Consider the following 22,881-nt stretch of genomic DNA (forward strand, 5'->3'; position numbering starts at 1 on the left):
GACTGTTATACGACCACCATAGGTATTTTTTGTATTAAGTTACCAATTGTGTAGCAGTAACGAAAGCAAAAGAACGTATTGGACAGACTGGGACTCGAACCCAAGACTGTCATTCACAAGCCAGAATCTGTATAAATCAAGTCATCAATGACTAACCCAGTCCAGTTCTGCTACATAAAAGGCGGCTTTGTGAAAATATTATGTACACTGAAAATATATTGATTTATATTGCAGGCGTCTGATTGGTGTAAGGACATGTGAATCCAAGTGTTTGTTCTCTGGCAGGTAAGACTTTATCACATGTAAATCCAAGTGTTTGTTCTCTGGCAGGTAAGACTTTATCACATGTAAATCCAAGTGTTTGTTCTCTGGCAGGTAAGACTTTATCACATGTAAATCCAAGTGTTTGTTCTCTGGCAGGTAAGACTTCATCACTTGTGAATCCAAGTGTTTGTCCTCAGGCAGGTAAGACTATTTATTCCACACAAACCTAATCATAAATTCTTTTCACCATGTTGAAAATCAGAATCAATTATAGGTTTCTAGTGTGTATTCTTAGACAAATATTTTTATTGATGTGAATTCAAAAATCTTAATTAAATATACATGTATGCATGGGTAATATAATATTAGAAATATTTGTATAGATGTCTTTGAAAATATTAGATATTGGTGTATCTTTCTACACAACAACTGCATGTGTAATAAGGATGATATGATGATTTCTAATTGACAGTCGAGGAGAAGTATGTGCTATAGAACCCCTCCACATGAACCTAACCATTAAAGACCATCCAATGCAGGACGTTATGGTCATTGCTATGGCAACCATGTCAAAGGTAAGCATATCCACGTATCTTGGCAAACTGAAGGAAACCTCAATGAAATCGGGTCAATAAGACAGATACAATTAGACAAGACAGGTATTGATAGCATTGAGTGAAACTTAATAATTTTTATATCCGGAGAACGTAAAATTGTTTGGATAAGAAATAAAGATGTTGAGGTTGTATTTGTAATGATCTGTTTTTTGTGTTTCAGGTTTTACTGGTTACAATACGGCCTCAGCTGAAAGTTTTCTTTACCCACCAGTTAAAGGTTTGTCAGATATGTAACTGGATTTTATCACTACTAGACCCTGGAGTTTCATGAACATTCCTTAATTTTAAGAAATTTCTTAACTTAAATTTGCTTATAGAGAAGCATTACAAAAATTCAGCTGTCTGGTGGTTTTTCTCCTGGTACTCCGGCTTTCCTCAAACAAAATCTGGCACATACTTACATGACCTTGCTGTTAATAAGAGGTTAAACTAATAAAACCCAAACTTTTCTTTTTGTTATTTTGATCTGATGTTTATTAATAATTTGTTGTTACTGAACAGGGAGACCCGGCCACTCTGCCTCTCCTGGCCTGGCAGTTTGTTATCATACAGGTGTCAGAGAGTGACAGAGTCATTGATCCTGTCCTCGCCTTTGCCCGCGACTCAACCATACATTTCTACCAGGTACATTTGTAACTATTTACTTTCTATCAAAGCTATTCCAAATATTTGTATAGTACAAATATGCAATTTCTGTTGGATGGTATCAAAATATTCAAAATGTACGGATACTGAATTCAGACACTATTTTATGTCAGAATTACAGGATTATTAAGGAGGGGGAAGATATACTGGAATCAGGTTGTCCTTCTGTCTGCAGCTGTCTGTAGACACAACTTTGTCTGGCAAACTCCTCCTAAACTACTTTACAGATTTTGATCAAAATTTGGAATACAGAGCCCTGACATCAATGAGAATTGAGTAAACTATATAGGGTTCTGCAATGTCCTCTATTAATGAAGTTATATTTCCAAATTTGTGTAGCAGGGGGTATTAGTCGTCCACTCTGGTGACAGTTCTAGTTAGTTTGGGTTTATAGGAATAAAATGGAACGTCATCAAAATTTAGTATTTACAAGACGTTCTGTGCTGAAATGTAATATTCTATGTGTGCTGAAGAAGGTGATGATTGCTATAAAACTTTTTTTTTTTTTTTTTTTTTTTGGACAAGCTGGGTCTGATCAGTGATCCCTTTCACATGCCAGAAGCCATATACATGTGTACCTCATCTTTGATAAATGTTTCTCATTCACAATTCATTTCTGTCCAGGTGATTTGTAACAATGGTCAGGATATCCGCTGCTCAGGCCTACAGAAGATTACAGTACAGTACAAGATCCTCGGTATACATGTATGTATAATATACCATTGGTACAGACTAGAGTTCTCAGCAATCCTTTATCTGAATTACAATTTGATGGCAAAGTTTTACAATGACATTTTGTGTTAACATCATAGTTCCTGAGTAAAATAATATGCATTGAAGGAAAGGAAGTTGCATGCAGTTTCAGTTTGCATATGATTTGCCAATATTTGAAACTTATATTTGTCTAATATGCAGAGAATTAAAACAAACGTGAATGCCCTGACTTTATAGTTTTAGAATTAAAAATCATTTTGTAACATTCTCACAAATGAATTGAAATGTTCAGAAAGCTCTGGCGAAGAAATGAGTCAACTCACATTAACTGTTCCCTTTCTTTTGTAGTGGCTGAATACACGAACGCTGGTTGTCATGGATACCACAGAAAAGATGCATGTGATTGATGTGAGGTCAGAAGAGGAGATAGAGGTTTGTTAAGTCGTCCTTTTTTATTTTAGAATATTTGAGGATTTTCCAAAGTAAGGCGTGTACTGTATAGTTACTTTTGTTTAGGGAAATTTAATTTCACAGTATGATTTGCGGCCAAGTTAATTTCTGTGATTTTAAGTACCCGCAAATAAAATTCAACGAGTAACAAGAAAGAGAACCAGTATATTGCTTGTTCATATTAGAATTTAATAAATCTGTGAACATTTCTTTCTGCGATTAAGTATAAAAAACAATGTCACAATTTTGTTTTCCGCACAAAAATTAAACAAATACATTTTAGAGTTACTGGCATTTGGAGACAACCAATGGAAAGATAATATAATGAACATTTCTAAGCATCATACAAAAGAAACAATAAAGAAACTGTACTCTATAAGGTAATAGTGTCCTACAAAATACTTTTTAAGTAATTGACACATGACAGCATATCAATAAGTAAAATTTTACATTTAATGAAAGTTGCAAGTAGTAATGTAAACCAGTTTTCTTTCGCCTCTACTAAATTTTGCAATTTCCATTTCGAAACAACTTCACAAAAATTGAAGATGCTCCACCGCCGACAGAGCATAATTGATACTTATCATAGGAATAATAACTTATGTTTAAACTTGTATATATGTGCTTAATTAACATAAAAATACATAAAAAAACAATTTATTTTGCATTCGTGGATTTAAAAATTATGATTTAGATATTAATTTGTGGAGATTAACTTTTGCGAATTTAAATAAAATCGCGAAATCAACGAATTAAGTAAATCAGACACAAAAGAAGGTTTGTTTATAGTAACTCATGCAAGTATCGGTGGTGAACTTACTGTCAAAAAATGATTGATGAAAAACTGGATGATGAGCTACATTTTACATCCAACCAAAAAGTATCAAAATCCTTAATACAAGACATTGAAGATAACAAAGAGCAAATAGAATATATAATAACATTGAAAGTTGATTGATGTTATCAAAGTTCATAATTTTTGATCATCTACAGGTGCTAGATGTGTCCGAGGTTCAAATGGTCTACAACACAAGTTTCTTCAAGTCCTTGGCAACAGGTGGAAATGTTAGTCAGGCTTTGGTAAGTGGTCAAAATGATAGAATGACCAACCTTAAATTCCTGTATGCAGAATTATGACTGAAATGAAGGCCAATAAAGTTGTTCATCTCCATCCTGTCACGTTTTGTCTGTATCCCATCCCATAATATCCTAATAAATCCCATCCCATAACATACCAGCAAATCCCATCCCTTATTATCCCAACGAATCCCATCCAATCTATTTTGTCCAGTTACAACTCAATTTCATACGAAGGCAGTATTTATTTCTGGCAGACCTTTCTACTTTGTTTTCTAGTTTTTTTTTAGGATTTTAGTTTTCTTTGAAACATGATGAATAATTTCATCTATCACCAAATTTATACTTTCTGAATCTCTATATACTGACCTGTTGTACTGTGACATACTGACCTGTTGTACTGTAACATACTGAGCTGTTGTACTGTGACATACTGACATGTTGTACTGTGACATACTGACATGTTGTACTGTGACATACTGACCTGTTGTACTGTAACATACTGACCTGTTGTACTGTAACATACTGACCTGTTGTACTGTGACATACTGACATGTTGTACTGTGACATACTGACATGTTGTACTGTGACATACTGACCTGTTGTACTGTAACATACTGACCTGTTGTACTGTAACATACTGACCTGTTGTACTGTAACATACTGACCTGTTGTACTGTACATACTGACTGTTGTACTGTACATACTGACCTGTTGTACTGTGACATACTGACCTGTTGTACTGTAACATACTGACCTGTTGTACTGTAACATACTGACCTGTTGTACTGTACATACTGACCTGTTGTACTGTACATACTGACCTGTTGTACTGTGACATACTGACTGTTGTACTGTAACATACTGACCTGTTGTACTGTACTGACTGTTGTACTGATACTGACCTGTTGTACTGTGACATACTGACCTGTTGTACTGTGACATACTGACCTGTTGTACTGTAACATACTGACCTGTTGTACTGTAACATACTGACATGTTGTACTGTGACATACTGACCTGTTGTACTGTAACATACTGACATGTTGTACTGTGACATACTGACCTGTTGTACTGTAACATACTGACATGTTGTACTGTAACATACTGACATGTTGTACTGTAACATACTGACATGTTGTACTGTAACATACTGACCTGTTGTACTGTAACATACTGACTGTTGTACTGTAACATACTGACCTGTTGTACTGTAACATACTGACTGTTGTACTGTGACATACTGACCTGTTGTACTGTACATACTGATGTGTACTGTAACATACTGACCTGTTGTACTGTAACATACTGACATGTTGTACTGTAACATACTGACATGTTGTACTGTAACATACTGACCTGTTGTACTGTAACATACTGACATGTTGTACTGTGACATACTGACATGTTGTACTGTAACATACTGACCTGTTGTACTGTAACATACTGACCTGTTGTACTGTATACTGTAGGCGTTTGCTGGCGAGCGGGCCTGTTACCAAACACTGGTCAGTCATGGAGGACAGCTGTTTCTACTGGGAACAAAGACTGTCCATGTCTATGCCCTACGTAACTGGAGAGATGTACGTATATAGACCTCTGGTATTTTATTACGGAATGTCATAAACATCATATCAATTTAACATATTCTTTTTTAAAGTTAAATATATTCATCTTCATTATCACAAATACAAATCTCTGCTTTGAAAAAGTGAAAGTAGCAATTCAAACACTACAATTTGGAATTACTTAAAAAAACCACTCATACAGCCAATTCCTTGCTTGTAAAAAAATTTCATTCAGCTAATTACTGGCTTGTTGATTTTATTTTGTGATTGATATTTGACATAAAATATAGTGAATATACAATATCTTGATTGAGTTTTGTGTTTGAAAGCTGATGTTTAACGTGTTGATTTGGCTTTGTGTTTTATAGCTGGCATATGCCATAAAATACATTGTACGATTGTATATAACTTGTTGATTTGGCTGACAGAAAATACATACCATTGTATATATTGTATTTCATCATGTTTGTTGACAGAGAATAGATGTGTTGGTGAAACAGAACCGATATCAGGATGCTCTAGTCCTAGCTCTCTCCTTCTACGAGAGTAAGGCCAAAGGTGTGGTGGGTCTAGTGGGGTCTCACCGTAAAAAACAGGAAATGGTCTCTCATCTCGTAAGTAGTGACTTTATTTCTAATGATTGATTTCCACATAGATTTATTTCTTATGGTTGATTTTCCCATTAATTAATGTTTATGGTTTATTCCCTCATGACATTATTTCTCATTATTCCCATGTCTTTGTTTCTATGGTAACAGATTGTAAACTTTGCATTTTGAGTTTTTTTATCTCTTTTTCAACTTTGTATTTATTGTAACAGATGCTGGACTTGCTTTTTGAGTTTGTGGATCTCTCTATGACCATGCTGTGTCCTGAACAAGGCAAAATAGAAGAGCTAGAGGAACACTACCAGGTAGGTCATACAGACATTATACAATACAAGGGCAGATAACTCTACAAGATAGAGGAGCTAGAGGAACACTACCAGGTAGGTCATACAGACATTATACAATACAAGGGCAGATAACTCTACAAGATAGAGGAGCTAGAGGGACACTACCAGGTAGGTCATACAGACATTATACAATACAAGGGCAGATAACTCTACAAGATAGAGGAGCTAGAGGGACACTACCAGGTAGGTCATACAGACATTATATATACAAGGGCAGATAACTCTACAAGATAGGGGAGCTAGAGGGACACTACCAGGTAGGTCATACAGACATGATATATACAAGGGCAGATAACTCTACAAGATAGGGGAGCTAGAGGGACACTACCAGGTAGGTCATAGACATTATACAATACAAGGGCAGATAACTCTACATGATAGAGGAGCTAGAGGGACACTACCAGGTAGGTCATACAGACATTATACAATACAAGGGCAGATAACTCTACAAGATAGAGGAGCTAGAGGGACACTACCAGGTAGGTCATACAGACATTATATATACAAGGGCAGATAACTCTACAAGATAGGGGAGCTAGAGGGACACTACCAGGTAGGTCATAGACATTATACAATACAAGGGCAGATAACTCTACAAGATAGAGGAGCTAGAGGGACACTACCAGGTAGGTCATACAGACATTATATATACAAGGGCAGATAAATCTACATGATAGGGGAGCTAGAGGAACACTACCAGGTAGGTCATAGACATTATACAATACAAGGGCAGATAACTCTACATGATAGAGGAGCTAGAGGGACACTACCAGGTAGGTCATACAGACATTATACAATACAATTATACAATACAAGGGCAGATAAGTCTACAAGATAGAGGAGCTAGAGGGACACTACCAGGTAGGTCATACAGACATTATACAATACAGGGGCAGATAAGTCTACAAGATAGAGGAGCTAGAGGGACACTACCAGGTAGGTCATACAGACATTATACAATACAAGGGCAGATAACTCTACAAGATAGAGGAGCTAGAGGGACACTACCAGGTAGGTCATAGACATTATACAATACAAGGGCAGATAACTCTACAAGATAGAGGAGCTAGAGGGACACTACCAGGTAGGTCATACAGACATGATATAATACAAAGGCAGATAACTCTACAAGATAGGGGAGCTAGAGGGACACTACCAGGTAGGTCATAGACATTATACAATACAAGGGCAGATAACTCTACAAGATAGAGGAGCTAGAGGGACACTACCAGGTAGGTCATACAGACATTATACAATACAGGGGCAGATAACTCTACAAGATAGGGGAGCTAGAGGGACACTACCAGGTAGGTCATAGACATTATACAATACAAGGACAGATAAGTCTACAAGATAGAGGAGCTAGAGGGACACTGCCAGGTAGGTCATAGACATTATACAATACAAGGGCAGATAACTCTACAAGATAGAGGAGCTAGAGGGACACTACCAGGTAGGTCATACAGACATTATACAATACAAGGGCAGATAACTCTACAAGGCAGAGGAGCTAGAGGGACACTACCAGGTAGGTCATACAGACATTATACAATACAAGGGCAGATAACTCTACAAGATAGAGGAGCTAGAGGGACACTACCAGGTAGGTCATACAGACATTATACAATACAGGGGTAGATAACTCTACAAGATAGAGGAGCTAGAGGAACACTACCAGGTAGGTCATAGACATTATACAATACAGGGGTAGATAACTCTTTAAGATAGAGGAGCTAGAGGGACACTACCAGGTAGGTCATAGACATTATACAATACAAGGGCAGATAACTCTGTAACAAGGTAATATAAATACGATCATGATCCTGGAAAACAAATGTGAAATAAATTATTGAATAAATCAGTGAATTTAGCTTGCATGATGTTTAAATGGGTATTACTGTTGAGATATGCTTTCAATGGTTGTATGTATAATCATCAGCCTATATTTGATATTATTTGTAGGGTATAGTTCCCATCTGTGTGGATTACTGCCTTCACCTCAACAAAACGTAAGTTTGGAGATTTAATTATTAAAACTGGGCAGTATAAAAAGATTTCTATGTAGACAATCTGTCATGGATCAAACAAAATCCTGTAAATTATGTATCTGAGGGCAGGAATATTTAGAGTTAAGATGATGTAAGGGGGTTCCAATCACTTACTCTCTACACCCCTGGACTATCTCATAGTAAAACTGGAGGCAACAAAACAGAACAGAACAGGCAATTTAGTCCTTGATGCACATTAAAAAAGCCGTATAACTACTGTGGTTGACATTTCTGTTGGCCTGTGATTGGTTCAGTTGATTGGTTTAGATTTGTTCCCCTGAGCTGTCTTCTGTTTTACTATGAGATAGTCCAGGGGTGTAGAGATCCTAAGTGATCGGAACTCTTGATGTATCGAGTATGGGGGGAAAGGGATATGAATTATTTAACCTTATATAAATGCAATATCTTCGTTTTGTGTTTTATGAATACAAAGCCTCTTTCTTTCACAAATTTTAATCATGATAACAAAATTTGGTGTGAATCTTAACTGTAGTGTATTAAATTAGTAGTTGATTTAATCAACAGTGACATCTTGTTTGGACGGATATTTGAGCGGTTTTCCGCGGACATGATTGCCCATGGTGTATTCCTGGAGTGTCTAGAGCCGTACATTCTGGCTGACAAGCTGACGTCTATCCCACCTACTGTAATGAAAGACTTTGTCGATAGCTACGAGGGAAAAGGCATGCTGGAAAATGTGGAGGCGTGTATTGTCCACCTGGAAATCACCAGTCTCGATATTCACCAGGTATATATGTGACAACCTATATACTGCACACTCTATCCACCCATGGGGAAGGGTTGTGGCTATATTGGAATCAATTTGTCTGTCTATCTGTCTAGAATACTATTGTCTGGACAACTTCTCCTAAACTACTGGATCATTTTCAATGTATTTTAACAGCATTGTTTGGGACCATGTGTTGTATAAGGTTGTCAGTGACGTCACTGATAGTGTGCATGTTGTATTAGGTTGTGAGCCTGTGTTGGGGACATGGACTGTATGATGCCATCCTTTATGTGTACAATCGAGGTATGAATGACTACACGACGCCACTCGAAGATCTGCTCTCCACACTGAGGGCAGCTGTGGATACAGGCAAACAGCTGTCAGGTAACCTAATCTACATAAATATTATCTCTACATAATCTTATCTCCATAAATCTTATCTCTACATAAATCATATCTCTACCTAAATCATATCTCTATATAAATCTTATCTCTACATGAATTTTATCTCTATATATAAATTTATCTTATCTCACCATAAAACCTATCTCTACATAATCTTATCTACATAATCTTTTCCCTACATCAACCTTATCTTCATAATCTAATCTACACAAATCTTATCTCTACATGAATCTTATTTCTACATAATCTTATCTCTACATTTTCGTATCTACATAAATCTTATCCCTACATAATCTGATCTACATAAATCTTATCTCTACATAAATCTGATCTACATAAATCTTATCTACATAAACCTTATCTCTACATGAATCTTATCTCTACATAAATCTTATCTACATAATCTTATCTCTACATAATCTTATCTACAAAAATTGTATCCCTACATAATCTGATCTACATAAATCTTATCTCTACATAAATCTGATCTTCATAAATCTGATCTCTACATAATCTTATCTCTATATAAACCTTATCTTCATAATCTGATCTACATAAATATTATCTCTACATAAACCTTATCTACATAAACCTTATCTCTACATAAATCTGATCTATACATAATCTTATCTCTACATTATCTTATCTACATAAATCTTATCTCTACATAAATCTTATCTCTATATAAACATTATCTTCATAATCTGATCTACATAAATCTTATCTCTGCATAAATGTGATCTACATAAATCTTATCTCTGCAGTTAATCTACATAAATCTTATCTCTACACTTAATCTACATAAATCTTATCTCTACATAAATCTTATCTCTACATAAATCTTATCTCTACATAAATCTTATCTCTACACTTAATCTACATAAATCTTATCTCTACATAATCTTATCTCTATATAAACCTTATCTTCATAATCTGATCTACATAAATATTATCTCTACATAAACCTTATCTACATAAACCTTATCTCTACATAAATCTGATCTATACATAATCTTATCTCTACATTATCTTATCTACATAAATCTTATCTCTACATAAATCTTATCTCTACATAAATCTTATCTCTATATAAACATTATCTTCATAATCTGATCTACATAAATCTTATCTCTGCATAAATGTGATCTACATAAATCTTATCTCTGCAGTTAATCTACATAAATCTTATCTCTACATTTAATCTACATAAATCTTATCTCTACATAAATCTTATCTCTACATAAATTTTATCTCTACATAAATCTTATCTCTACACTTAATCTACATAAATCTTATCTCTACATAAATCTTATCTCTACATAAATCTTATCTCTACAGAAATCTTATCTCTACACTTAATCTACATAAATCTTATCTACATTTATCTCTACATAAATCTTATCTCTACACTTAATCTACATAAATCTTATCTCTACATAAATCTTATCTCTACATAAATCTTATCTCTACAGAAATCTTATCTCTACACTTAATCTACATAAATCTTATCTCCACTTGTAATCAGAGTGTCCTTCATCTGTTCCTTTGTTTTCCTCTCCATTTTCAGGATGGTCATGATTACTGACAAACAAATCACAGTCAAGTTTATCTTTTGTCTTTATTCTATGGATTATTGTAAGAGTTTATCAAGCATTTTCGATGATAATGATTTCTAGAAATTGTATTTTTGTGAATGACATTGCTAATTTCTTGGGATTCTCCTTTCCTTTCAGACAACCAGATCAAGCTAGGGAACAAACTCCTGGTATACATAAGGTGAGTCATTTATAGTATTATTTCATAATTATGTAAGTAAACAGTTATTACCAATCAATGCCAACCAGTGTGTGCTTTACAGTGATTTTATTTTGTCCTATTAGTATCTAAAGACAGTTAGTGATGATTTTCCCCAAATTTTTTTTAACAAATTTAAGAAAAAAATAATATCAAAAGATAAAACAATCTTTTAATGCCTATCATTGCACTCTACTAATTCTGTGGTTTAATGATTTTTTAGCCCAAAGTGATCCAGGGGTTTTATCATCTTTCAGGAGAGGTGGAATAATTGCAATTTCAGGAGGATTTTTTCTATTATACTATTTGTATGCTATCTGATTTAATATAGCCGAAATCAGGCGTTACAACAACCAGGTGTAACTGGCAAAAAGTACTGAGTACCGCTTGATATCGAAACACCTTGTGATCTAGTAGCCTATCTAAGAGTGTTATCCTGTGTGAGGTTTATAAAAGTAATGTTTGGTTAATAACTAAAGGGAAATGAAATAGAATATAAATTTATTTAACTACCTTTTTATCCTAGCTGCTGTTTAGCAGGCAGAGCCTATCCGCTGGGAGACATTGCAGAGGAACTGGTGACAGGCGTTAAAGAAAGTGTAAGAAAAATTTACAACTTTATATTTATTTGTTTTCATTATATAAATCAGCATTTTCCTTGGAATTAATTAAGTAATTTGAATTTCATTATCAGAGTATTCGAGTCAACAAATTTCAACTGCACATAATTGTATATATTTATTGACACAAATATTTCCTTATTGTGTACCTGAAAAATGGATGATATCCACTCATATAGAAGGAATATTGATGATGATGATGGTGATGATGATGACGATGATGATGATGATGATGATGATGATGATGATGATGATGATGATGATGACGATGATGATGATGATGATGATGATGATGATGATGATGATGATGATGATGATGATGATGGTGATGATGATGATGATGATTATGGTGATGGTGATGATGATGATGATGATGATGATGATGATGATGATGATGGTGATGGTGATGATGATGATGATGATTATGGTGATGGTGATGATGATTATGATAACGATGATGATGCTATATATTCTTTATCTATCTGTTCCAGGTCTATCAGTGTGTTACCTGTCTACATACCAAACAGTTCTCAGACGGTATGTCATGTCAGTGTGATTTTATGAACTTATGTATTTTGACACAATCCAATTGATTAAGTGCAAGAATTATTAATGAAGTTGCATTTTATATCTGAAATAATAATTTAAAATAAATACAAGTATGTCTTGACGTCAATGTGCTGTCATGTCCATTTTTAACTCACCGTTGTTGATGTCATACCGTTAAAATATAACCTACAACTACTATTCACACATCAATCTTCAAGAGATTAAAATTGATACAAATTCATCTGAACGCTAATGTTCTGGCATGAAAAGACTCGCACATGGTAAATCAGCATTGTCAGTGGAGAATGATGGTATTTCACTGCAAAAATATGTTCAGTCTCAATTATACCTATATTATGATTGCTTTATTGAAATAGTTCTAAATATAGTTATGAGAAAATAAGGCAAATATAAAGAAAATCTAGTTTCATTTATATTTAAAGGTCAAATACCGTATTCAACCAAATAAGCGCCTAGGGCGCTTAAAAATTTGAAGCAACTCAGGGGGCGCTTAATAGGAAAAAAAATTGACTTGCCTTTCAGCAAGTTATTCTTCAAAGTAAGCCATCAATACATTCTCATATTTCCAGTTTGCATATAATTCAAAGTAAATGGAATTGAAACCTAAAAAAAGGGAGGGGCGCATAGTGGGTCTAATATGGTACTATAAAAAATCTAGATTCATTTGTAATGAAAGATAACTGAATTTAAATATTTGTATTGTTTTTGTGTGTATAGATGAGCCAGCCTACCCACATCTGAGGACACTACTACAGTTTGATACCCGGGAGTTCCTTAACGTCCTCGCTCTGGTAATATTCAATAATATAATCATTATAAAACCTGTACTAAAATTCTGCTACGCTTTCAGTTTGAAGATTGTAATGCTATAGAAAACTGAAGTTAAAAGTTATATTTAGAGGGTATATATATAAAGACTGCATGTAGTTCATGCATAATATTTCTCTGAACTTGAGTTCAAAGCCTTTGGGACTGCTTCGAATTCATATTCTCCTCTCCTGTATTTTTAGCCAACCATTATCAGATGGTGCGCTATTCAAATCCCCTTTTGTCCTTGGTCCGTCTGTCTGACCTTTAATCCATTAACAATTCTTGTTACCGCTATTTCTCAGAAAGTACTTAAGGGATCTTTTTGAACTTTGATGTGAAGGTTCTCCTATGGCCTTAGTTGTGCATAATGCATTTTGAGACCGATCAGTAAACAAAATGGCCACCAGGCAGCCATCTTGGATTTTGATAGTTAGAGTTTGTTATCATTCTAAAATTTTCATGTAGGGCCCCGGTTCTGCCTATTGCATTTTGTGATGGATCCGCCAACAAAATGGCCAACCACCAACTTGGATTCTCATAGTTTTAAGTTTGAAAAGCAGGGAAAAGAAGTTTTTAGTTTGAAAAGCAGAAAAAAGAAGTTTAAGTTTGAAAAGCAGAGAGACAAGATCCCTCTCATTTGTCGGACATAGATAAATCTTTGGTGGGCGCCAAGATCCCTCTGGGATCTCTTGTTTATACAATACAATATCTGTCGAAAATACTGTCACATTTAGGGATTAATCATGCCACTTGTTAATCAGGCAGTTATAATGGGACTAATTCATGTACCACATGATACCGGATAACGTTTGTGTGGGACTACTATTTCTATTGGTGATGGAATGATGTTAAAATACGATATCCTGCACTAACATCATTTTAACAGGAAGATTAAAATGAGTTACATTTTATCACCTCTGGGGGTATTTGTCCTGCACACCAGCTATCGGGTATCACATGGTACATGAATTAGTCCCATTTATAATCATACAAAGACCACCCACAACATAAATAAAACATGGCTTTTATAAACAAAAGGGTATCCATACACAGGTCACTCTGTGTTCAAATCGACCTTTTTGGACTTGTGTAAAGAGGTCTTATCAGCTGGTTGTCTTTATACAGAGGTTATTGCTTAGATAGATTTAACTTTATACATGTGAAGTGAAAAGCATCCTTTTTTTTCTTTAATTGTAGGCTTTTGAAGAGTCTGAATTCAATACTGAGGAAGGGTGAGTGTTTTATTTACAATGAAAAGTTACCAAAGTTTCAACAAAATAAACACTACTTATGGAAATAGAATATAGCTAACGATACTAGTATGTCTGTTAATTAGTTACTGGTTCACCGCCTACTAAAGTCAGTGTTCTGTCCGGAACGTATTCTCTATACTCTCTTTACATATCACTGATATATTTATCCTTGTGTGTAGATATGAATTGTGACGCTATATCCTAGAGTAGCCTAGCTGCAATATTGTAGCTCAAAAGACTTTTAGACAGAAAATGGTGTCGTCTTAATTTAGAGCTACAATTGGTGCCTATTACTGCTAATGAAGCAAAGTTATGATTATGCAAACCATTATAAAATGTTTATTTGCATTTTTATCGTCCTTGTTTGAAATCGCTTACTTACTAGGCAATAAAACTAGAGTAGCCTAACACAGTTAAAAAACAAACTAATGACCACAACAAACAATACCTTCACTCAAGGGCAGATAACTCTGTAATGTACAATGACCACAACAAACAATAGCTACCCTCAAGGGCAGATAACTCTGTAATGTACAATGACCACAACAAACAATATAGTTACCCTCAAGGGCAGATAACTAATACACCATTACAAGTTACAATGGCCGAATAACCTTGGGCGGAACTAGTAGTGATGGTCTTCTGTAAATGGAAGTGAGAAAAAATGTAATAGATAGAATATTCCTTGTTTCTTGATGAATACCAACAATATTTCATTTTGTGGAAATATCAAAGTGTCCATCTCTTTCGTTGACATATAACTGGTGTTCATCAAGAAACCAGGAATATCCTTTATGTAATTCTTTCTGTATTCTGTAGGGTTCAGAAGAGACAGAGAATGGTGGATGTTCTACTTCAGGTCATGGTAGAAAGTGTCGGATTCACAGTAAGTTTTACTCGCCTGTAGAGTATTCTAAAGATTTAATAAATTTTGGAATATTTGTTGAGAGAATAAAAAAAGGTTTAAAATATTAAATGTACACTGGTGAAAAAAAAACCAACAAATATCCACCAGTTCATTTCTGAACAGAGTTACTTCCCCTGATCATTTGTGTCCTTTAAAGGCTGCTCAGAATCCCGAACTGAACTTACTTTAACTTCTTTGTTCATTCTCTTATCAAAAATCTATCTGTATCTGTATGGTAAGGGGAGAAGAAAGCTAGGGTGAGTTAAGATGTAAAGTTTTATATCTGTTATCTGCGTAAACAGATAAAAATTCTACAATTGATATGCCAGAGTTTTCACTCATGTCATGATCAGTAAGCACTAGAAAGAATTTGTGATATATTCTCATGTGAGTTGTTCCCCTTTGCAGCCGACACAAGTTGGAATTCTGTTCACTTTCCTAGCCAGACAGATGGCTCGCCATGAGAACACCATTGTCGTCAACCGCGTGCTGTTTGACCAGGTTAGTATAGAGATCAAAGCAGGTAAAACAGCTCCAACATTGAACTGAAAACTTCTGAAAAAATTGTACTGACAGGTAGAATCAGTAGTGACGTATATATAGTGTATACCATAAAATGTCTATTGTGTGGATAAAATGTCTGTTGTGTGGAAAGTTTGGTTGTTTTCATTATTGCTGTGAGACTACAAACGTAAAAAAAAAAAAAAAAATTCTAACTTCATTGGGATATGAAAGAAATTTTGTTTGCGAACTGTGTGAATCCACGTAGGGGATTACGCGGATTCTCACAAAATTTGCAAAAGAAAAAAAAAGTTTAGAGTTCAGAACTTGATAAAATGAAATGTATTTAACATACGATTGCATTGTTTATCCAATGGATTATTTTTAGTGACAACAGTAACAATATATAAAATTAAGGCGGTCTATATGTAATGACCTCTATATGACCATATGTTAGTCAGTGAAAAAGTGGAAAATCACAGCATCTAATATTTATAATTTTAATTATCCATAGGTATTGGAGTTCCTGTCCAACCCTTCTGATGAATCTCGTCACGAGGAACGACAACAAGCCCTGATGGAGCTTTTACATGCTGGCGGACTCCTACAGATAGACGAGGAACGACTTCTCTATCTCGCTGAAAACGCTAAATTGTGAGTGGACATACTTGTCACATGCTATAACTGTAGATCTAATCAACTGTAATATATTATCTGTGAACATGACAACTTCTGTTTATGGGAGGACAGGTATATTCTGTATTTGCATATTACAGAGTTATCTGCCCTTGTGGGTAGATATTTATTGTGACTTCATGTGTTTTGGAGCGTAACGTCATACTTTTAGGAGAAAACGATGTAAATTGTGCTCACAAAATAATGGCGTAACAATGGATACCTATGAGCAAGGGAGGCAACTCTGTAATATGCAAAGACAAAATAGTGCTACTCTAAAACATGTCCTGTCCTGCTTTGATAGTTAGTATTTTAACGTTTTACAGACTTATTTAGTCATAATTCCTTTGAAAGGTTAGTGTTCTAATCATAATGTTTTCTATGTTTCAGTTATCGAGTCTGTGAATTGTTGTATGAAAAACAGCACAAATACGGCAAAATCTTATCCTGTTACTTGCGAGATTATTCCCGAAAGGTTGGTGGATGTTACAGAATCTAAAATTAAAACGAGACTTAATTGTAATTTTGAGTTTTGTTGTAATTCAGCAATTCTAGTTGGATTGAATTTCGTTCAAACTAAAACTTACCTGCAACCCAAAAGCCTAACTGGAAATATGGATCTATTGGATCTTTCCCTACCTTGAAGGTAGGACAGGGAAATAGGAGATTCACGACAGTGTAACCCCTGGCTTAGTTCTTACTAATGGCCATGTATTGATATTTTACTGTAGTAACTGTTTTTGGTCTATATTCCTCTATCCTCTGTATGAATTTTTTTTTCAGTATCACTCTTTCAACTACATCAACAGCATAATAAACAGTGAAAGATTTACAGAGCTAGAGAAGGAGGATGTTAGACAGGAGGCCATGGCTCATTTACAGGTAAGATATGAGATTTATAGAGATGGAGAAGGAGGATGTTAGACAGGAGGCCATGGCTCATTTACAGGTAAGATATGAGATTTATAGAACTGGAGAAGGAGGATGTTAGACAGGAGGCCATGGCTCATTTACAGGTAAGATATGAGATTTATAGAGATGGAGAAGGAGGATGTTAGACAGGAGGCCATGGCTCATTTACAGGTAAGATATGAGATTATATAGAACTGGAGAAGGAGGATGTTAGACAGGAGGCCATGACTCATTTACAGGTAAGATATGAGATTTATAGAACTGGAGAAGGAGGATGTTAGACAGGAGGCCATGACTCATTTACAGGTAAGATATGAGATTTATAGAACTGGAGAAGGAGGATGTTAGACAGGAGGCCATGGCTCATTTACAGGTAAGATATGAGATTTATAGAACTGGAGAAGGAGGATGGTAGACAGGAGGCCATGGCTCATTTACAGGTAAGATATGAGATTTATAGAACTGGAGAAGGAGGATGTTAGACAGGAGGCCATGGCTCATTTACAGGTAAGATATGAGATTTATAGAGGTGGAGAAGGAGGATGTTAGACAGGAGGCCATGGCTCATTTACAGGTAAGATATGAGATTTATAGAGGTGGAGAAGGAGGATGTTAGACAGGAGGCCATGGCTCATTTACAGGTAAGATATGAGATTTATAGAGGTGGAGAAGGAGGATGTTAGACAGGAGGCCATGGCTCATTTACAGGTAAGATATGAGATTTATAGAACTGGAGAAGGAGGATGTTAGACAGGAGGCCATGGCTCATTTACAGGTAAGATATGAGATTTATAGAGGTGGAGAAGGAGGATGTTAGACAGGAGGCCATGGCTCATTTACAGGTAAGATATGAGATTTATAGAATGGAGAAGGAGGATGTTAGACAGGAGGCCATGGCTCATTTACAGGTAAGATATGAGATTTATAGAGGTGGAGAAGGAGGATGTTAGACAGGAGGCCATGGCTCATTTACAGGTAAGATATGAGATTTATAGAGGTGGAGAAGGAGGATGTTAGACAGGAGGCCATGGCTCATTTACAGGTAAGAATATGTTGAGATTCATTTACAGGTATAGAGATTTATAGAGGTGGAGAAGGAGGATGTTAGACAGGAGGCCATGGCTCATTTACAGGTAAGATATGAGATTTATAGAGGTGGAGAAGGAGGATGTTAGACAGGAGGCCATGGCTCATTTACAGGTAAGATATGAGATTTATAGAGGTGGAGAAGGAGGATGTTAGACAGGAGGCCATGGCTCATTTACAGGTAAGATATGAGATTTATAGAACTGGAGAAGGAGGATGTTAGACAGGAGGCCATGGCTCATTTACAGGTAAGATATGAGATTTATAGAGGTGGAGAAGGAGGATGTTAGACAGGAGGCCATGGCTCATTTACAGGTAAGATATGAGATTTATAGAGGTGGAGAAGGAGGATGTTAGACAGGAGGCCATGGCTCATTTACAGGTAAGATATGAGATTTATAGAGGTGGAGAAGGAGGATGTTAGACAGGAGGCCATGACTCATTTACAGGTAAGATATGAGATTTATAGAGGTGGAGAAGGAGGATGTTAGACAGGAGGCCATGACTCATTTACAGGTAAGATATGAGATTTATAGAGGTGGAGAAGGAGGATGTTAGACAGGAGGCCATGGCTCATTTACAGGTAAGATATGAGATTTATAGAGGTGGAGAAGGAGGATGTTAGACAGGAGGCCATGGCTCATTTACAGGTAAGATATGAGATTTATAGAGGTGGAGAAGGAGGATGTTAGACAGGAGGCCATGGCTCATTTACAGGTAAGATATGAGATTTATAGAGGTGGAGAAGGAGGATGTTAGACAGGAGGCCATGACTCATTTACAGGTAAGATATGAGATTTATAGAGGTGGAGAAGGAGGATGTTAGACAGGAGGCCATGGCTCATTTACAGGTAAGATATGAGATTTATAGAGATGGAGAAGGAGGATGTTAGACAGGAGGCCATGACTCATTTACAGGTAAGATATGAGATTTATAGAGGTGGAGAAGGAGGATGTTAGACAGGAGGCCATGGTCATTTACAGGTAAGATATGAGATTTATAAGTGGAGAGGAGGATGTTAGACAGGAGGCCATGGCTCATTTACAGGTAAGATATGAGATTTATAGAGGTGGAGAAGGAGGATGTTAGACAGGAGGCCATGGCTCATTTACAGGTAAGATATGAGATTTATAGATGGAGAAGGAGGGTTAGACAGGAGGCCATGACTCATTTACAGGTAAGATATGAGATTTATAGAGGTGGAGAAGGAGGATGTTAGACAGGAGGCCATGGCTCATTTACAGGTAAGATATGAGATTTATAGAGTGGAGAAGGAGGATGTTAGACAGGAGGCCATGACTCATTTACAGGTAAGATATGAGATTTATAGAGGTGGAGAAGGAGGATGTTAGACAGGAGGCCATGACTCATTTACAGGTAAGATATGAGATTTATAGAGATGGAGAAGGAGGATGTTAGACAGGAGGCCATGGCTCATTTACAGGTAAGATATGAGATTTATAGAGGTGGAGAAGGAGGATGTTAGACAGGAGGCCATGGCTCATTTACAGGTAAGATATGAGATTTATAGAGATGGAGAAGGAGGATGTTAGACAGGAGGCCATGGCTCATTTACAGGTAAGATATGAGATTTATAGAGGTGGAGAAGGAGGATGTTAGACAGGAGGCCATGGCTCATTTACAGGTAAGATATGAGATTTATAGAGATGGAGAAGGAGGATGTTAGACAGGAGGCCATGGCTCATTTACAGGTAAGATATGAGATTTATAGAGGTGGAGAAGGAGGATGTTAGACAGGAGGCCATGACTCATTTACAGGTAAGATATGAGATTTATAGAGGTGGAGAAGGAGGATGTTAGACAGGAGGCCATGGCTCATTTACAGGTAAGATATGAGATTTATAGAGGTGGAGAAGGAGGATGTTAGACAGGAGGCCATGGCTCATTTACAGGTAAGATATGAGATTTATAGAGGTGGAGAAGGAGGATGTTAGACAGGAGGCCATGGCTCATTTACAGGTAAGATATGAGATTTATAGAATGGAGAAGGAGGATGTTAGACAGGAGGCCATGGCTCATTTACAGGTAAGATATGAGATTTATAGAGAGTTGGAGAAGGAGGATGTTAGACAGGAGGCCATGCTCTCATTTACAGGTAAGATATGAGATTTATAGAGGTGGAGAAGGAGGATGTTAGACAGGAGGCCATGACTCATTTACAGGTAAGATATGAGATTTATAGAGGTGGAGAAGGAGGATGTTAGACAGGAGGCCATGACTCATTTACAGGTAAGATATGAGATTTATAGAGGTGGAGAAGGAGGATGTTAGACAGGAGGCCATGGCTCATTTACAGGTAAGATATGAGATTTATAGAACTGGAGAAGGAGGATGTTAGACAGGAGGCCATGGCTCATTTACAGGTAAGATATATGGAGATTTAAGAGGTGGAGAAGGAGGATGTTAGACAGGAGGCCATGACTCATTTACAGGTAAGATATGAGATTTATAGAGGTGGAGAAGGAGGATGTTAGACAGGAGGCCATGGCTCATTTACAGGTAAGATATGAGATTTATAGAGGTGGAGAAGGAGGATGTTAGACAGGAGGCCATGCTCATTTACAGGTAAGATATGAGATTTATAGAGGTGGAGAAGGAGGATGTTAGACAGGAGGCCATGGCTCATTTACAGGTAAGATATGAGATTTATAGAGGTGGAGAAGGAGGATGTTAGACAGGAGGCCATGGCTCATTTACAGGTAAGATATGAGATTTATAGAGATGGAGAAGGAGGATGTTAGACAGGAGGCCATGGCTCATTTACAGGTAAGATATGAGATTTATAGAGATGGAGAAGGAGGATGTTAGACAGGAGGCCATGGCTCATTTACAGGTAAGATATGAGATTTATAGAACTGGAGAAGGAGGATGTTAGACAGGAGGCCATGGCTCATTTACAGGTAAGATATGAGATTTATAGAGGTGGAGAAGGAGGATGTTAGACAGGAGGCCATGGCTCATTTACAGGTAAGATATGAGATTTATAGAACTGGAGAAGGAGGATGTTAGACAGGAGGCCATGGCTCATTTACAGGTAAGATATGAGATTTATAGAGGTGGAGAAGGAGGATGTTAGACAGGAGGCCATGGCTCATTTACAGGTAAGATATGAGATTTATAGAGGTGGAGAAGGAGGATGTTAGACAGGAGGCCATGACTCATTTACAGGTAAGATATGAGATTTATAGAGGTGGAGAAGGAGGATGTTAGACAGGAGGCCATGGCTCATTTACAGGTAAGATATGAGATTTATAGAGGTGGAGAAGGAGGATGTTAGACAGGAGGCCATGGCTCATTTACAGGTAAGATATGAGATTTATAGAGGTGGAGAAGGAGGATGTTAGACAGGAGGCCATGGACTCATTTACAGGTAAGATATGAGATTTATAAGTGGAGAAGGAGGATGTTAGACAGGAGGCCATGGCTCATTTACAGGTAAGATATGAGATTTATAGAGGTGGAGAAGGAGGATGTTAGACAGGAGGCCATGGCTCATTTACAGGTAAGATATGAGATTTATAGAGAGGTGGAGAAGGAGGATGTTAGACAGGAGGCCATGGCTCATTTACAGGTAAGATATGAGATTTATAGAGGTGGAGAAGGAGGATGTTAGACAGGAGGCCATGGACTCATTTACAGGTAAGATATGAGATTTATAGAGGTGGAGAAGGAGGATGTTAGACAGGAGGCCATGGCTCATTTACAGGTAAGATATGAGATTTATAGAGGTGGAGAAGGAGGATGTTAGACAGGAGGCCATGGCTCATTTACAGGTAAGATATGAGATTTATAGAGGTGGAGAAGGAGGATGTTAGACAGGAGGCCATGGCTCATTTACAGGTAAGATATGAGATTTATAGAGGTGGAGAAGGAGGATGTTAGACAGGAGGCCATGGCTCATTTACAGGTAAGATATGAGATTTATAGAGGTGGAGAAGGAGGATGTTAGACAGGAGGCCATGGCTCATTTACAGGTAAGATATGAGATTTATAGAGGTGGAGAAGGAGGATGTTAGACAGGAGGCCATGGCTCATTTACAGGTAAGATATGAGATTTATAGAACTGGAGAAGGAGGATGTTAGACAGGAGGCCATGGCTCATTTACAGGTAAGATATGAGATTTATAGAGGTGGAGAAGGAGGATGTTAGACAGGAGGCCATGGCTCATTTACAGGTAAGATATGAGATTTATAGAGCTGGAGAAGGAGGATGTTAGACAGGAGGCCATGGCTCATTTACAGGTAAGATATGAGATTT

The 22,881-nt window shown here is 36.6% G+C and overlaps 1 protein-coding gene across 2 annotated transcripts in view; it reads left to right on the forward strand.

The window, feature by feature from the left end:
* The window catches only part of LOC138310247 (vacuolar protein sorting-associated protein 8 homolog), a 42,972-nt gene that overhangs the window by 7,617 nt on the left and 12,474 nt on the right, over positions 1 to 22,881 (forward strand). Inside the window, exons 10-32 of one of the 2 annotated variants that reach the window (XM_069251369.1) lie at positions 235 to 285; positions 737 to 839; positions 1,042 to 1,098; positions 1,383 to 1,505; positions 2,151 to 2,231; positions 2,589 to 2,672; positions 3,684 to 3,770; positions 5,240 to 5,350; positions 5,812 to 5,949; positions 6,156 to 6,248; positions 8,253 to 8,299; positions 8,864 to 9,086; positions 9,311 to 9,452; positions 11,207 to 11,249; positions 11,794 to 11,866; positions 12,379 to 12,424; positions 13,175 to 13,248; positions 14,465 to 14,499; positions 15,340 to 15,406; positions 15,836 to 15,928; positions 16,443 to 16,582; positions 16,994 to 17,078; positions 17,387 to 17,485. In XM_069251369.1, coding sequence (XP_069107470.1) covers positions 235 to 285; positions 737 to 839; positions 1,042 to 1,098; positions 1,383 to 1,505; positions 2,151 to 2,231; positions 2,589 to 2,672; positions 3,684 to 3,770; positions 5,240 to 5,350; positions 5,812 to 5,949; positions 6,156 to 6,248; positions 8,253 to 8,299; positions 8,864 to 9,086; positions 9,311 to 9,452; positions 11,207 to 11,249; positions 11,794 to 11,866; positions 12,379 to 12,424; positions 13,175 to 13,248; positions 14,465 to 14,499; positions 15,340 to 15,406; positions 15,836 to 15,928; positions 16,443 to 16,582; positions 16,994 to 17,078; positions 17,387 to 17,485 — 2,095 coding nt within the window. Of the gene's footprint in view, positions 1 to 234; positions 286 to 388; positions 421 to 736; positions 840 to 1,041; positions 1,099 to 1,382; positions 1,506 to 2,150; positions 2,232 to 2,588; positions 2,673 to 3,683; positions 3,771 to 5,239; positions 5,351 to 5,811; positions 5,950 to 6,155; positions 6,249 to 8,252; positions 8,300 to 8,863; positions 9,087 to 9,310; positions 9,453 to 11,206; positions 11,250 to 11,793; positions 11,867 to 12,378; positions 12,425 to 13,174; positions 13,249 to 14,464; positions 14,500 to 15,339; positions 15,407 to 15,835; positions 15,929 to 16,442; positions 16,583 to 16,993; positions 17,079 to 17,386; positions 17,486 to 22,881 lie in introns of those variants that run through there. The other variant, XM_069251370.1, reaches the window with a different exon arrangement.

The sequence above is a fragment of the Argopecten irradians genome, chromosome 16 (genome assembly GCF_041381155.1).
Source record: "Argopecten irradians isolate NY chromosome 16, Ai_NY, whole genome shotgun sequence".
NCBI lineage: Eukaryota > Metazoa > Mollusca > Bivalvia > Pectinida > Pectinidae > Argopecten > Argopecten irradians.